Raw genomic sequence first — 18,370 nt, forward strand, 5'->3', positions numbered from 1 at the left:
AGACCTTCTGATCTTGGCAAAATCACATTCCTCAGTCGTTCTCAGTTTGGTTGTTGTCAGTTTTGTCCTTTGCCATCAACACAAGACATTCTTTTAGCTCTTGTTTTATTGTTTCTTGTGGAACCATAGAATAGTTTGAGTTTGAAGGGACCTTTCAAGGCTATCTAGTCCAACCCCTCGAAAGGACATTTTCAGCTAGGTCAGGTTGCTCAGAGCCTTGTCCTATCTGCCCTTGAACACTTCCAGAGACGGGGAAGTATTCGAGAGCAGATTAAATGGGGCTCTGAACACTCTGTTGCCCACCTCTCTGAGCAGCACGGTTTGTTAGTCAGAGAAAAACTCTCAAGTTGGTGTATTAAAATAGCTATAAAAGCAAAAGCTCTTTCTCAGATTATACTTTTCAGGAAGTGGTAATAAAAATTAATCTTGTGTTCATTAACACAAGGCAGTCTGTGTTTTCTATCAGGTGGAATTTGAATATGAATTTATAAAACAGGTTTGAGAACATAGGGTTTATTTGATTTTAGACATAGATATGAAGTTCAATGATAAGAACAGTTATACTTTATTGTGCAGAGCCAGACTATCTGGTAGAGCAGATTAGGACCCATTCAATATGTACTTGCAAGGTCAGGTCATGAATGCTCACTGCTTGCATTGGAAAAATCATGTATTATGGTTTTTTGCTAGTTTATCTTGTGTATTTTGTGTGATCATTCTTGTTTTGTGTCTAACTCTGTCCCAGTCAAAACCAACACACTAATCTTTTATTCACTTTCCACAAATCTGTGATATCCAGCACTTCTCTCATATGCTTTTTGCTTCAGGGCTCAGCTGCTGCCCTGGAAGCTGAGTCTGCCAGATGTAGTGGCTGCTTCTGTCTGATCTCCACCTGGGCTGGAGTGAGAGCACAAACACTGCTCTGGAAGAACTTTTGCAGGTAAGTACTGATGTGTGCCCAGCCTCTGAATCCCTTCTGAGCTCAGTGGGACACTCAGAGCATGGAAATTGTGCAGGCCAGACCTACTGGCTGGCTGGGGCATGCTAACTTCATCACCACCTGTCTAGGTCCCATCTTCATCCCACTCAATTTCTAAATTTTTAAAGAGAAAAATTGCTGTTATTTATGCTGTAATGACTGTCAGTTGATGCAGAAGTTTTAAATGAGGATAGTGACATTTCCATGTATCACATGCTAAGGAAGAAAGTGTGACTGCTAGAAATTTTTCACCTGAGCCTCTGTTAGGTATTGGAAAATTGGTTTAATTTCTTGACATGCTCTGCTGTGAACTCAGGATTCTCTTTCTCCTTGGTATCCTGGAGTACCTAAGGCCATGGTGAACCCTTGCACAGCAGGGGAGGAAAGTGTCCTGGTAAGAGTATGAAAACACTCATTTGCTTAATCCAAGAGAAGACTAGATTAATTTGTCTAATAGTGTATCAAAACATGATACTGCAAGGACAGGCAAGCATCCAGGCAAGAAATAATATCATCTGGAATATGGTGTCACTGGAAAAGCAAAGTTTTGCAAAGTGTATTACTATGATTGGTAATACATAGTATTATAGCTGAAAGAAGCTGAAAGAAAAAATTTCTTTCAGCTAGATGTCCTTCTGCAAGGAGGGGGTTATTATTCCCTGGAGATTAACTGATTCTGCTTGGAGAGAAAAATTTGCAGAGATGATAGGATAGGTCAAGTGAGGGTTTGTTTGAGCAAGCTTGGTGCCTGCAGATGAAGGAAAAACTGTGTTCAATCTGTGAAATCAGTCATTGAGTGTCTGTAATGTGACAGGGACATCGATATATGTGATAGATGTGGTCTTTGTACAGACAGGCCACAGTTCCAGAGACAAAATGAGACCTGGGGCAGGATTCTGGGCAGGACTTCACAGTGATCACTTCATAATTATATCTCTTGAAGCAGAATGGATTTTAAATCCAACCCATAAGATGTCCCTGTTTGCAGAACACCCAGAGCCCAGTTGTGTGCCCATAAAACGGAAAAAAAGTTAGAAGTTAAAGCACATACAGATTGAAAGCCTTGCATATTCATGGAGGAGAAACAACAGTACCACTCCCACTCACCTGGGCTAGCTGCAGAGCTCCCTATTGACACTGAAGTTAACTTTCCTTGGTTTCAGCTGTAGCAAATAGTCTTACACATTAGAGGATGGTTGTGTGCTCTTCAGTTAAGCCATTAAAAACCCCCAGAAATAATGCCACCATCCCCAGAAAGGATGAAGGCATTTTCATATAATCTGGAAGATTTGATTGGATTTGCTGCAAACTTTTAAAATACCCTTTCTTTCCTGATGTCAGGAGATGTCCATGGTGGTCGTGCAAAGAAAGTTTAAGGCAAACAGCTTAAGTCAGTAACAGCTTCAAACACTCAGTTAGTCCTCCTCTGCACTCAGGGCGTCACACTTAAGAGCACTGAGTTAGTAGCCTGAATACAGCTTTAATATCTCACAGGGGATGCAGATAAAAGGCATCAGCAGAAGTGTGTCATTCCATTAGACTGGCCTGTATCTCCGAGGTTATGCTATTCAGCTCTCAGGCATCTGTTGAGGTTTGTCTGACCAAGTAGTCCCTGGGCAAAAAACTTGTTTAGAGGAAGATGTTTCAGGTGGGGTATCAGCATCTGAAAGACACCAATGTGCAGTTGTATCTTGGTGTATTTACTTTCTACTCAGGATGTAAGGTTACATTTATCACGATGTATTTATTAGCAGTTTATTGAAGTATTTGGTGTAGACCTGTTTTGCCAGTGAAGTATTTAATGATTTCATGTCTAATAAGCTCTGACATTTCCAACAGGCTGTGATTGCAAAAAACTCAGTGTTAAAAACCTAACAGTAAAAAAATGGGAGGCAAGATGGTTGCCTTACTCCTTTGCTTGGGGACTGGTTTCAAAGAGTTTGCATAAGCAATTATTACATGGCAAAGACAACAAAGTGTAGCCAAAGTACAAGCAGAAACACCTCCATGGTATATACAAGATTGAATGGTTTATTTGTGTGCCTCTCAAGGCATAGAAGAGACAGCAGGATAGAAATATAAAACTGATGAACAACCTTATTTCAGACCAATGGGGAAGGTTCAAGACAGAAGTTTAATGGAAAGTGATGTCTTCATATTCTTTGAGAGAATAAGAAATAGGATTGAAATATATTATTGGCTGTTTTATAGATGTATCAGCCTACTAAAAATTTGCATAGCAAAATTAACACCTTTTGCAGATGCACTTCAATTCTAAGTAACAAGTAATAGCAAAACTAGAAAAAACAACTGAATCAAGAAAATGTGTTCAAAACATTTAGTGGCATGCTGGTCTTGCAACTTTGTGCAAAGTAAGCAGTTATCTCCTAAGAGGGCAGAAATGGATAGCTGGAGTGAAAACCCCTTACAATATTTCAGTTAAATAAATCCATTATTTCGAGTACAGAAGTGTTAAGTGGCATTTGAGTCAATCTAAACCTCAGTAATCTATCAACGTGCAAACACTACAAATGAAAACATTATTTTCTCTTATTTATTTGTTTGCTTTGTTGTGAGAAAGCTGTAATTTTAAAAGATTTAATTTGTAGTCTGTCTGATTGTGTAGCAGGCTATTGAATTTAAGTATCATTAGCTTAGAATTTGCCCTGTGGAATGGATGAATACAGTCATTTATAAACAATTAGCTGCTTGCTGCTGTCTTTCAAATGCTGATCACCATGAAATCTAACCCCCACACCATGTCTGTGCAAGCAGTTCCTGCCATCCTCCCACTGCTGCCTATTCTTCTGGACATCAGATTTCATAGCCCCATTTCAGCAGTAAGTAAAAAATTTGACATTGATGCCAAACTTAGAGTGATCTGGTGCCTGAATTACAACAATGCTGTGCAGTAAGCACAAAGTGGCAGAAAGAATCCCAGTCACGTCTCAGACTATCTGGAATTTAACAAGTATCAAGAGATTGTCTCTTCCCAATATATTTAGCAACAAAATCTTGCTAAACTATTATTAAACAGCCTTATTTGTCCTATTCTCATGGAATCTTGTAGGTATGGATTTGTCAGTGTTGAAACCATCTAAATTTGATCTATCTAAAATCCCTTGTGTGTCTGTATCTAGTTTATCATCTGTGATATCTGAACAGCTAGTAATGGTTTCTGCAGAGCAAAATACACCTCAGAATCCACATGTCCGGCAATCTGCCTGCCTTCCAAGCAAGGCTATTTAACAACATTGAAGACAAACAGTTGTATTCCACAAAATGATTATTACCATATTTTCTCACAATAGTCAAGGAGAAAGCACACTCTAATGAAAACCATGCAGACAAAAAAAAAAAAAAAAAAGAGTTACACAGCATGGAAAAAATAAATTGTTGATTATTAGCAAGAAGTCTCAGTAGTACTGTCTTTTCTGAACTAGTTATGTGGTCTCACCTTGAGTACTGTGTGCAGTTTTGATTGCTGCAGTATAAGAAAGTTGTTAAATTATTAGAGAGTCACCATCCAAAGGTGGTGACCACTGACAGGACCCAAGGGAATGGCCTGAGGTTGTGTCAGGAAAGATTTAAGTCAGATCCTAGGAAAAGGTTCTTCACCCAGGGGTGGTTGGGCACTGGGACAGCTCCCCAGGGCCGTGGTCACAGCAGCAAGCCTGAGAGAGATCAAGAAGTGTTTGGACAGTGCTCTGAGGCACAAGGTGTGAGTCTTGGGGATGGAGCTCTGCAGGGCCAGGAGTTGGACTCAATGATCCTTGTGGGTCTCTTCTATCTCATATTCTGTGATTCTATGATTGGTTTTCAATAGTCTCTAAGCCCTTCACTATGTTTAGGAGGCATCCTATAAACTAAGCTGTGAAAGAATCTCTGCTTCTTTTCCCTTTTCTTGCCTACCCTATCACCTTCCCTTTAACAGCTATTCAACAGCACAATGCCTTCCTATCTATTAGGAAATCCCATACTAAAAGAATAGGCAAAACTCCAGTTCAGCCTCATCACTCAAAGGAATGAAGTCTACTAACATGGGCTCCATTCATATTCCCTCCACTAATACCTATCTTGTCCCTTGCTATGCTCTAGATTGGAGCTCTTTTGGAAAGGAGAAATGGCCTGAAATTTTCATTCCCTACACTACATAAAACTAGACAAGGGCCCCAGTCCTGAAAGCCAGTTAGGTGCAGGGAATAATCCTGAATAATATCAATAATCTTTGGAAAATTACTCTTCTGTTACATTACTGAGGGTTTACAGAAGCTCATCCTAAGATCTTGCATACAAGATTTCCAGTGCCAGCCTTACACACAAGGCTGTCAGTGTAGGCCTGTTGATGTACCCCAATCCATGTGTCCTGCTAATGAAGAGGGCTGAAGTATACTGAATTAATGGGCTTTTCGCTCAGAGTCTTATTTGTGAGCATGGTTTTTGGGTGGAATCATCTCATTTCTGGGAATCAGACTGACCCCATCATACAAATCAGCCATCAAATGACAAAAGCTTCTACTCAGTGCCAGAATTGAGACATCAAACCAGTATTTTCACCACTAGCTTGCAACCACTATCCAATCACTATCTAGCCACTAATATAAAGTCTAACCATGACTTTAAAAAAAAATTTCTCATTTTAGAATATGAGTGAAGTTCGTGCTTCCAACAAAAAAATGAGTTGAATTCTTGTGTTGAAGAACAACTTTGTTAGATCTACCTAGCTCACTGATGTGTCTCTGACAGTGGCTACTAGTAGATATTTTGAGAAATACAAGGGCATAATTAATTTTTCCCATGGTTATAAGTTTTACCAGTCTGAAGCTTTGGGACTTCCAGAACGGAGATCTTGCATTAATTCATCCATTAATTTTGTCTAATTTCTTTTTAAGCCTATATATTTCAGGCATTCACAACATCCTGTAGCAATGAGTATTACAGTTTTATTATGTGTTGCATGAAAAGATACTTCCTTTTGCTCTGAACCAGTTGCCTGGTAATTTCATTGTGTTCCACCTTGTCTTTATGTTATAAATAGGGAAACAATAAATAGCTATTTCCTATTCGCCCTCTCAATGCCTTTAACAGTTTCTGTATGCTTCTCTCTAATTTCATGATTTTTTTCTTTCATAATTATCTGAAATTTCCCCATTTTTCCCCATAAATCTTAGTTTATTTAATTCCAAAACAATTCTAATTATATTTATTTTCTGATTTTACTGTGCCTCTTAGTGGTACGATCACAGAACCTTTTTTCCATTTGATTCTTCACTGGTTTCATAATAGTTCTTGATATTCTATTTTTTGCTTTAACATTTTTTAACAGAAAACTTTAGACAAGATCTACATCCAGGATCACTTTCCTCATGGTCATTTGAATTCTAGTATTTATAAATTTAAGTTTGTGGCCTTATGGTTTGTTCTCCTTCACAATGATAGATATGGATTTGCTTTCATGAATGATGAATTTTATTTGTCCCTCTATCATGTATATATGGGAGCATATAAGACCATTCTGAAACTTTTCCTTGTTATTTCCAGTGCTGATTCTTGTAATTTTGCTCCATTTGGAGATTTTTTTTCCTCTCTTTTTACTTTTTAACCTGATCATTTAAGAATATATTTAATATCATATGTCTAAACACAGATACCTGAGGGGCTCTTATGGCACATTCCTTCTCTATGAAAAATCTGCCATTTCTTTCTAGTAGTAATTGATTGTTCTTTGACTAGTTACCATGAGAGGAATTTCCTTCTTCCTCTCTTGACACTGAACATTTTTTAAAAGAGCTCTTGTGACAGAATCTTTTGAAAAGCTTCTTGAAAAATCTAAATTTGTTGAGAAGATTAAATACTGATTCATTGAGATAATTATTGTTCATTAGAATAGAAATAATTTGTAGCTCTAGATTGGGGGTAGAATTCATCCATGCTTGGACTTTCCAAAAGTCCTGACTTGAAACCAGACAGACTCTAATCTGTCATGGAGAAAAGCTTAAAGAAGTAGCAGAAAGTTGGTTTTTGAGTATCTCTAAGCAATGCATTCAGCTGATTGCCTGTCTGTGATTCAGTGGGCTAAGCAACCCTGTAGGTGATTAACATGGGAGGATGAAAGATGGGAAATGGTTTTTTTTAAATCATTACTCAGATAGGAAATGTCTAGAGATTTACAGCAGCTACCAATTTTGAGGACTTGGATATCACTGTAACCAGAGATAAATGTCAGTATGTGCATCACTGCAACTGTCTTGATTATTAACAGAAGTTTCCTGAGATTGGTCAGCTTCATAGAAAGCTACCCTAAAAAAGGGCTCTTCAAACTTATGGGAAGCTAGGCTGATTGAGATTCTGATTAACCTCTTCCATTTTCTTGGGCACCAGAACTACAGTTTCTGTATTTTATATTCTTGGCTCCACAAGATACTGTGTTTACCCAACCGAGATACTCTTTATTCCTGTAGTCCTCTCTTGATTTCCTTTATTGCTCTTTACCTTATGGGGTAGACATACTGGTGCACATTGATAAAAGCAGCCCATTTGGGATCATGGGAGAACAGACAAGGAGAGATGACACAAAATGTGAATGTATGTTTTCTGCACATTAACTTCAGGAAATAGGTACCAAGTGTGTCTTGGCTTCCCTGTGCAAAAACAGCATGCTTGATTCACACCAGGAAAAAATTTTGGAGACCTGTAAGTATTCACATATATTGTTCTCTCAGAAAAGCATCCAGAATTCCAGAAGTTTTTACAGTGGAATATTTTCTAACCCAGTTACATGCACAAGCATCTCAGCAGTCAGTCTGCAATAGTTTGAATCTAAAACTGAGTAACTTTTGCCCTTGTACTTGTTACTGATATTTTTGGATTATACAAGCTGACTTTAGGGATACCTGGTTTCTAAAATATCATCTGACATCCATGACTGTGCTGGACTCTGTAGAGCTATGCATTTGACCTCCTTATGTTTATTTCTGGGACCAGTAAATCCCAAGATTTTTACTACACTTTACCCTCCTTCTGCCAAAAGTAACTATAATAGAGCCTAAGGTATCAAGGAGTCCAAAAGCCTTAATTTGCCTGGAATTTTCCTCCTGCTGTGAGAAGCAGTGCTGTAAGCTCCCTGCCCTTCAGTCAGGTACAGATGTTATGGGCAGATGAGACCCACTTAGCCTGAGGATGATTTGTGGGAATAAGGCCAGCACATATAGGAGCACAAGAACAGAAAGTCAGTAAAGATCCCAACAAAAATAGTCAGAATTTTTCCATTTCAGATTTCAGGGAATGTATCATTATTAAATATTTTATTCATATTCTTTATAATAATTGTTATATTTTCAGTTATTGTAGGAGTGATGCTACAGTATGTCTAAAAGTTGTGCAAATCCCAGGAAAGGATAATTCCTATCTGCTCTGATGCAGTCTGCTTTCAGCCCACTGTGGACAGTGATATGAGCAACAAATTATTCTGCTCATTCCTTTTCTGGAAATAAAGCATTTGGAGAATGAAGACCATTTCACTGGGCTGTGAAGACTGAAGACAATAGAGATCTTGACCCCATGAGTAATAATTAGGTTGTACACTGGCAGAAGTGTGACCTGAATTTTGAAATGATGAATGTTGATCCTGGAGCATCATAGGTAATATATGTAAAACACATATTATGTTTTAATAATGTTTTAATATATTATGTTTTCCTCTGGAAAAGTATCAGTGCTCAGAGCTCTGGTTGCTCTCTTGTTTGCCCAGAAGAGTGTCTATGCCTACTTTGTCATATTCCCTCATGCATTTGTGTTTTGTGGCCAGATCACTATGTTCTTCTGTGTACAATGACAACTAGAGCAAGAATGATGGCAAGTACTCTTTTTATCAAGTTAGTCCATTGTTGGGTGCTCAGGGTACAATCCAAAATTATTTGGGCTTGAATTTCCTCAAGCGATGGATGATGCTGAGGTTGCACCTCCACCTTGCTAAAAGAAATGTGGCATCAAATTGATGTTCATGCATAAAATGTAAAGGATAGATTTATGTCCTCAGTTTTCATTTGTTTTGAATATAAGCCTCACTGCCTAGTTTTTTTTAAATGTGGTGTTTAAAACAAGCCATCCATGGGTAAGTCTTAGCTTTTGATCTCTGGGGATAGATGAACTCAACTACTGGTTTAAGAAAGGAATCAAATCTCCCAAAAAGAGATCAGACTGCCTTTTATTTTTTAAAAAAGTGGTTCCTTTTGGCTGACTTTAGAACATTTCTTTTTAGCATACATTGGGGTTGGGAGTGATTTCATTTTCTCTAGTTCTACCTTTTTTTTCTAGCCCTAGAGGCTATTTACAAATAAGGGTATCTAGCAGACCAGATATTTACTATGGTGATCAGATTATTTAGGTAGGGCACTTATTATATTTATCTTCTGTAAATGCTAAAGGTTTGTAACTAATATAAATTTCCTCCCCCAGATTTGCAGATGTGTAGAATTTGAGAGTATCTCAGAGATATTTGTGTTCCCATTTCATCTCAGAGGAGCAGAGTATCTCCTGTAAAATTCACATTCCTTGGCTGCTTCTCTTCAAAAGCAGCAGACCTGTACACATTTTCCATTACTGCAAAACACTTTCTTAGCCAGTCAGCAGTGGGGACATTGAGTAATGCCAGGTCAGATCCTAGGGCAATTAAGAATATTTTTTGGTTTTAAACGCAGTGCCAGGAATTCTTATTACTAGAAAATTTTTGATGGAAAAGAAATAAAACAAAGAATAATAAAAAAAAAGAAAAAGAAAAAAGAAAAAAAAAAGAAATAATTGTGCAAGTTGAATTTTATACTGAACAGAAACAGTGTTCCAGAAATATCACTGGAAATAAACATCCAGAGGAGGTTTCTGACAACTAGGTATGATTCTCAACTGAAGAATCAAACCAAAATGATGCAAGTTCATTTTGCTGCCTTTTGTTAATGTACAATTTTACTTCCTTTGTCTTTTATTTTCCATTTCCCCCCACAACTTACTGTATTTAATATGCTTTGTTTATTAGAGTGCCTTGTGCTATGTTTAAAGAACTTCTGCTGAGGCAAAAAGTTGCTTTCTATTTTATACTTGCACAACCCCAGCAGCATAGACCTTAACTGAAACATCTATATGGGATAGATAATAATAGTTTAATACATGGCACGATAAGAAGTTATGTCCTGTGTTGATAGATCTAGTACAAAGATATAGAATAGTCATTTAGAAGGTTTTCAAGATAGATGAAATGTAATATCAGATAAAACTTTCTACTGTGAAACTTGTAAGATGTTTTTGATAACACTGATACTGGTGTAGCCCCGGGACTGATTTTTTTTTACTTGTAGGAAAAGTGCAATAGAATAGACTTGTAATAAGTGTTGCTGCTGTTTCATGGTGAGACATGTCAGGGCATGAATTGACTTTAATGGCCCTGATGAGCCTTCCCTGGGACCCTCACCCTTCCCCCAGGGACCCCTGCCCTTTATTTCTCCTGGGCCTGAGGTGTGGAGCAGGTGTGCCTGTCTCCTGGATGGACCTTAGACCTCTCCTGCAGGGGGCTGGTGGCCTGGATGGACCCTGCTGCTCCTGGCTGAGCACTGGGTGGCTCCTGGGCCTGGTCCATCTCGTGCTGTGGCTGTTCAGGTCCCTGCTCCCTGGGGCTGTGTCTGTTCATGGAGTGCTCCCTGTGCTGGGGCCATCCCGGGCTGTTGAGGTCCTGCTCCCGTGGGGCTGTGTCCTACTCATGGGGCTGTGTCTATTCATGGAGTGCTCCCTGTGCTGGGGCCATCCCGGGCTCCCAACTGACCTCTCTGCATTGGCTGTGTCCCGGTGTATCTGAACACAGGTTTCAGGCCTCTTTGTAGCTGGAACTGGTAATTTCAAGGGCAAATTTTTGCCAGAATTGAAAAAAAAAAAAAAAACAAACAAAATATAAAGTAGCCCTGCAGAGATTATAGTCTTTTCATAGTTAATAAAACCAAAAACCCAAGAGTGGGCGTGGTTTATTCACAGAATGTTTAAATGCCACTTTTTATTGACTAATTCCTTGCTTTGCATAATCTAATACTGTCATGTTGAAACATTGGATAAAAAAAAAAGCTATGTCCACCTGAAAGGAAAAAAGCAGTAAAAAAGTGTAACAAAATGAGTCAAGCAGTGATCTGCGGAGCTCAGTGTATGCTGTCCAGGGATGTGCTATGGCAGAAGCATTTATAAAAGCAGTTTAATATCCAGGTCTGGATGATGAGGAAAGCTGCTCTAAAGTAATTTCTTTGACCACCAGCAACAGTGGTGTTTCTTCAGCACTGTTTTGCTTTTCTCTAATCCGTTTCTGCGTCAGTAACTCTGGTGCTTTGTTCTGCCATAAACCCTGGAGTGCACTGTGCCTGATGGGGTCATGTGTGTGCAGGTGATTTAGAAAATGATACCCCAACTTTGCACCACCATTTAAATCCTGGAAGGAAAGTTCCTTGTACCATATACTGTCACAGCCCATTAATATGACCACATGTGGTCCCATTTGCTTTAATAAACCAAGAAAAAATATTTAGAAAACTTTCAGGTATGGGAGACCATTGTTTAGCAAAAAAAAAAGTTTTCTTTCCTGACCTCAGGAAGGTACTCAAATCACATTCCAGTACAAATCTTTTGCCTGCAGAAAGCTCAGACTCTTTGGATGAGGAACTTAAATTACGTGAAAGGCATCAATCAGGCTGTGGGAAAATGTCTCTTCTGAACCTGTCTCAGCTGAAGCCATTAATGGCCCCAAATGTGCTATTTAATTCTCTATGACTTGGCTGCCAAAACACTTGTGGATTCAATTTCTAATCTAATTTCAAACAAGACTGACAAAATAGTCCATGACAGAGGTGATACCAGCCCTAACACCTTTGCCTGAAGTCAACTGGGGATTGCTCACAGGTTTCACCAACAGCCTCCTACAGACTGACAGACGACCAGCCTGGGACTGGCAATGTTTTCAACCATCTAACGAAAGATCACTACTGTCTAATTTGTTAAATTTGTAATGCTACCTTTTCACTGTCATGTACTTTGTGACCTAAACTTCAATATGTATGTTTGAGATGTGGTATAATATAGTGGAATACAAATGTACTTTCCTGTGATCCCTAGCAAATTAGGTGGTGATGAGTATTCAGATTCTCACTAAGAGTACTTCTGAATTTACAGCTTAACAGATGTGTCAAGCAGAAAAATAAGCTACATCAAAGAAGAACATTATACAACAGTTATCTTGCAATTTGATTTAAGTAAATTTTAACTGCCAATTGCTCATCCTCCAGATTTCTCAGTATCCTATTTTTCTGGTGAAATGTATGAACTTGACTCCTAATTTAAGATGGCTAGTTGGGGAACGATTATTTTTACCTTCTTTTACCTTATGTGTATATAAATACTTTATACATACAAATACATATCAGATGCTTTTACATACAAAACTAGAATATTTGCTTGTCTTTATTGTGTTCCACTTCTGTTTATAAAGAATAAAATATCAGGACAGATTCAAAATCGCCCATACCAATAAAGAATTGTTTCACCGATGAAAATTTAATCTGATTTATCACCTGCAGAAGGATTTGGAGAGACTGGGTTGATGTACCAAGAAGAACAGTATGAGGTGCAATACAAGTACTGGGTCCTGCACTTGTGTCAAAACAACCCCAGGCACCACTACAGGCTGGGGGCAGAGTGGCTGGAAAGGGGCCCAGCAGAAAAGCCCTGGGATGCTGATCATCAGCAGCTGAACATGAGCCAGTGTGTGCCCAGGTGGCCAAAAAGGCCAATGGCATCCTGGCCTGTATCAGTAACAGAGTGGCCAGCAGGGCCAGAGAAGGGACTGTCCCTCTGTTCTTGGCACCAGCACTGGTGAGGTCACACCTCAAGTGCTGTGTCCAATTCTGGGCCTCTCACTGGAAGAAAGACAGAGGGGTTGGAGCGAGCCCAGAGAAAAGCAAAGGAGCAGAGGCGCTGTGTGAAGCAGCTGAGGGAGCTGGGGTTGTTTAGCCTGGAGGAGAGGAGGCTCAGGGAAGACCTTTCTGTTCTCTACAACTGCCTGAAAGGAGGTTTTATTCCAGGTAGGAGTCAGCCTCTTCTTCCAGGCAGCCAGCAATAGGACAAGAGAAAATGGACACAAGCTCTGCCAGGAGAATTCAGGCTGGCCATCAGGAAGAATTTCTTCATTGAGGTTGTCTTAGGTTACAATGTAAGATGTACCCAAAGGTAAGTATTCTATCACCATCTTCATAAGCTGTTAAAACCAAATGGGGCATTGTTCCCTATCTCCTTCTTAAGTCATCTTTGATAACTCTGGGGGATATCTTCTCTCAATGGGCCAGCTGTTAAAACCAGGTGGAGCAGTGTTCTTTATCTCTTCCATGACCCATCCTCCCTCCAGGAAGACAACTTCTGTTAATGGGCCATTGATTGTCACTGCATGGCTGATGAAAATTACATCATCCAATTGTGAGATGTTCTGCCTAGGGGGAGGAGCCAAGCATTTCTATCTGGATATATTCCGAGATTTACAACACCACAACAGCCTTATCCAGTGAATTCCCAGAGTACAAGAGCCTCATAACCACCACTGGACCTTTAGAGGAAGATCAAACTCTTCTACAGGATCACTGCTTCAACAGAACCATATCTGTGAACCACGGTCACTCCAGGAGGACTGCAGCCACCATTTAATCAGACTGCTACCAACACCCTGACCAACAGGGTGCCAGGTTTTACTCTGCAAGTGATTCTGTATTTTTGCATTTATTTTAATTTTCCTATTAAATTGTATTTCTGACTTGTGATCTCCCACTGGTTTGCTTTCAAACTACTACAAGGGTGACCACAAATGTTGGAACAGGCTGCCCAGGGAGGTTGACACCATCCCATGGGGTGTTCAAGAAATACCTGGGCAAGGCACTTAGTGCTATCGTTGAGTTGAAAAGGTGGTGTTTGCTCAAATGTCTGACTTGATGATCTTGGTGGTCTTTTCCAACTTTAATGATTCTATAGCTTTGAGATTCTATGATTTCTTAAAAATTCTTCCTTTAAGTCAGATGGCACTCCTACAAGATGCCAGACACCTTCCTGCCAAAGTCAGCAACCTACACAAAGAAAGCCTCAAAAGATAAGCTACAAAATTCTAATCAATCAACAGAGCAGAAAATTTTTTCCTAAGTTTCTTTTCCTTGTAGTCTAATTGAGAATCAATAGGTGTTTTAGAATTTTTTACAGTGGACAGAAAAGACCACTCTTGATTTGTTGCCACATCATACTGTTGCTAAATATCTTAGATGGGAGGTTGTTACTTTGCCACTATAGTGGACCCATCACTGAGGAGTCAAGCTCTGGCAATTCTACATTGTGCTTGTCATATGAGCCAGAGTTGCTTTTTACCTCTGAAGAAAAGTTAGAGTTTTCCTAAGATCTAAAAACTATTTTCAGCAGGATGAACACAAGGCACATCTTGGTCACCAACACTACACTTTGTTTAGAGGCTGAAACTTTGTCATGGACTCATTGCAGGCAGGAACATCACCTTGGAATTTCCCAGCCCTGAGTTGCATTTGAAGAAATACTTGCCATTGCTCAGCAGCTAGGGAATTAGAGCACTTGCCCAAGAAATGCAAGAACTTGGCCATCACCTTTGTTCTAGGAGATGATGAACCCACATCTTCCTTGTCTCAGAGTTTTGGGAAGCACCAGGCTGGCAGATAATCAACAGTACAGATGAAGTTGGATCTATGCCAAAAAGACTGCAAAAAATCCATAGACCTAGGAAGACAAAAAGTCATGTGAAATGAGGAAATGTGTATTCCCGATACTGTTTGTGCTTTTTATTCCATGTCCCTGAAGTGGGTATTGTAGAACTCAGATCAGGGACTGGGAAAGCACTGCTGCAGACGTGTGGGCCCTTGCCTTTGCCCTCCCAGGCTACTGCACTCTGTAAGGCAACAAATGTGGAAAAACTTGGTATACACAAGGCCTGAGGGTCCTGTTTGTGTCCAGCAGCTGTAATATTGCTTGCAGGTGAGGGAATCTAAGTAGCATGAGAAGTCACTTCTGGTCCAGGCACATTTAGCCCCAAAATCCAGATTTTAGATGGGTGGGATCAATTTTGGCCACCCTGACTCTAGTGTGCTTGAATTTGTCCATGAACTGTTGTATTTCACAAACTATGCATCATAGTGCTGGGCTTCATTGAACCCCATAGGGAAAATGTGAAAACAGATGTTAATAATGCAGTTTATTACAGATACTGGTCTATTAAATTGAAGGACATTAAGTAGTGAAATAAATTACTAAGAAAAACAGACAATTCCAGGCATTTTCTTGGAGAGAAATCTAATTTGTTCTCAGCCACAAGCTCAGTAGGAGTGAAATAGGATCCATTTAACGCAGTTTAAAATGTAAAAGCACTCACTTGATCACATTGTATGAACTGTGTGTTCCAACACTGTGTTCAAAAATAAATATTGCAGAGATGTACGAGAAACACAAACTAGCTTTTCCCCTGTGGGAATATTCAGCATCTTTTTGTGTAAAGAACCAGTTTTATCACCTCAGAAAATTCTTCTAAAGCTAGTCACCGTTGTACTGATGTTGTGTTTGTCCTCATTAGCAAGCTGAGATGATCCTCCTTAGCATTCAGAACCAACTCCAACACTTCTGTGAATAGGTAATAACGAAGAGATGATGTGAGAAAGAAGCTTTCCATCCTTTAAGAGACAGTTCAGATAAGAAGAGATTAATAGCTGTCACTGGGGAATCTGAACCAAGAATCAGTCTTCAAAGCTTTCCCAGGTGATAATGGCGCAAAGAAGTCAAAGCCAGATCATAATAAAAATAAAACAATCTTGGAATCCAAAACTGTAATTTTTTTTTTTAGATTTGGGTTTTTTGTTTGTCAAAAATAAATGAGCTTTGTGCAACTGCGTCTGCTGAGGTAATTCTGCCTATATGGTGACTTTTTTGAATCCTCCCTAATAACTGGAAAGTTCTGTCTGATTTCTACTACTCTGACAAAGTGGTAAACATCTCTAAAATAATTAAGCCCCAAGATTTATGCAAATAAATTAACAGTTAGAGGAGAGGAAGTCTGTTAATTAAAGTCTGCAATAGGAATGTATACTCTATTAGAATGTGCATGAAAAGGGAGCCTGAAACCTGGAATGAAAAACTTCATTTGGGCAGCATTTGGGCAGTTTGTGAAGAGCAGTGTTTCCTGTGTCTTGTCTGGCCAAAGTCAAACAAGTTCAAGGCACAGATTTATAAGGAAAACAGGCATTTTCAGCTTCAATGTTCAGGAATATAATTTTTTTACTTAGTAAATTTTTTATTCCTGATGTGACTCTGCTTTTGACTGGGTTGGGGAGAAGAAATTCGGTAACACTATGAGAAAGACCAAGGCATTTCTGAGCCAGTCTAAAGCAGAAAGTCTGGGCAGTCATGTGAAAATGAATTTGTCATGTGATTTATAGTCCATCAACTAAATCAAATAGGTTTTGATAATATGCATCCATTAAAGTGTGTCTTGTTCCAGTCTCTCTTTGGGTTGTTTTTAGATGGCTGTAATCTTAACATAAAATATATTAATCCTAATTATCTAATCTAAAACTTTTCACTCTCCATGATGCATCATTTACAATGAAAGACTCCATTGCTCAGGCTTCAACTTCTTAACAACTCTGATTGAGAGAAAGCCTTTTCCTGATTGCTAAATCAGGATCTCTGCTAACTGTGTAAGTATGTGTGAGAGTGCAAGGACACTGCATAGATGTGCATATAAATTTAGGCTTCATGAAGAAAAATCTATTAAACTATGCAGCTACTTACAAGTGCTTTTGTCCAAGGACGTCGACGTCAGTGAAGCTGAACCACAAAATTGATCAAAGAGTGGTTTATGACTGCGTCAGTATTGCAAATGTACAACTGAATCCAGAAATTTTTTTCTACTTTCTCTGATTTTCTACGATGCACAGTGAATCAAACTTTCTAAATGTTTCCAGCAAGCAAATGGTATCCTCAGTAGCTACCATTTAAGCTTGAGAATTTTTGCAGTGGGATTTCCTAAAAGGCTTCACAGAAAAAAAAGGTTCATTGTTTGAAGCCAAATTCAACTTTTTGTTAAGACTGATCAAAATAGTTTATACAGATTTTCATAAGCTTTTTGCTCACAGTGTGTATTATTTGGCTTAGTGATCACAGCTGAAAAGCATGATTTTAATAAAGAAGTTGAATAAGCAGATTAAAGCAAGTCACAGGGCCTGCCTCATTCCAATAGTAAACAAAGTAAACTACTTTAATTAAGGCAAGACAGGTTATATATATAGCATGTGTGTTATCATTGTTTGGTTTGCTTCTTCCATTGCAGTAATATTTTAAATAGCCAGCATATCACAGATAAGAAAAATTACTTTTTATTAAGCAACTGATCTCCTTGATACATTTTTTGCAATTTCTTCTGATGAAGTAAGATGAGCAGTTGCTTTAAACTCTAATTCTAATCAACATCCCTCAAACACCCAGGAATCAATAATTTGTTTACAAGACCCCATCAGGAATGACTGAGCTAATCACTTTGGGTACACCACTTGTGCAAGGACAAATTCATGCTCCTGTAAATGCCTTTGCTAACTACAGATTGATTTTATTGACTCAAGTGTTCAGCATCAGGGGAAAGAAGTGGTCGGAAGGAGACTGGCAATACCAGTATGGCAGGTGATGTGTGCAATGAGGCACATAAGCCCAGGGTTGAACGGGTTCCCAGGCTTGGAGCTAGGAGGGAATTTTGCTCAGGGTGTAGTGATCACAGACTTCAAAGGATTTTGGAGGTTTTCTGGCTTTGTTAAAATCGTGCGCATGTGTTTACACAATCACATTCCTGCAAGAGCTGAAAGGAAGGTGCTTGGTGACCTCGGCTGCTCTTTGTCCTGCTGCTGTGGCCTCCAAGATGCTGCTCTTTCTGAGCCACTTTTGCTAATTGGAAACCTCCAACACGGGAAAGATGGGAGAGCATTAGTTGTGGGCACATGATTGCTGTCAACTTTGATATTAATCAGCCAGTAATCATTACCTTCCAACCAAACACCAATGCTAGACTGCTGGGGAAGGCACAGTCAATCTCACTGGGCAATTTCTATGTAAAGGAACTCTACTACTTTTCTTGTAGCATTTTAAGCTTCAAGGTATTTCTGTAATGAAGGATTTAAAAACATGTGACCCTTGGCCAGAGATTTGGTTCTGTCACTAATGCCGCAGCTCACAATGTTTGAGAAACCATGCCCCATCACTGGAAGAGTTCAAAGCCAGGCTGGATCGAGCTTTGAGTAACCTGGTCCAGTGGAAGCTGTCCATGCCCGCGGC

General features: G+C 39.3%; 1 protein-coding gene across 1 annotated transcript in view; it reads left to right on the plus strand.

Moving 5' to 3' along the window:
• Positions 1 to 3,705: 3,705 nt before the first annotated feature.
• The window catches only part of LGSN (lengsin, lens protein with glutamine synthetase domain), a 59,864-nt gene continuing 45,199 nt past the window's right edge, over positions 3,706 to 18,370 (plus strand). Inside the window, exon 1 of the mRNA XM_063153517.1 lies at positions 3,706 to 3,819. Coding sequence (XP_063009587.1) covers positions 3,706 to 3,819 — 114 coding nt within the window. The remainder of the gene's footprint in view (positions 3,820 to 18,370) is intronic.

This window comes from Melospiza melodia, chromosome 3 (genome assembly GCF_035770615.1).
Source record: "Melospiza melodia melodia isolate bMelMel2 chromosome 3, bMelMel2.pri, whole genome shotgun sequence".
In the NCBI taxonomy this organism is placed as follows: Eukaryota; Metazoa; Chordata; class Aves; order Passeriformes; family Passerellidae; genus Melospiza; species Melospiza melodia.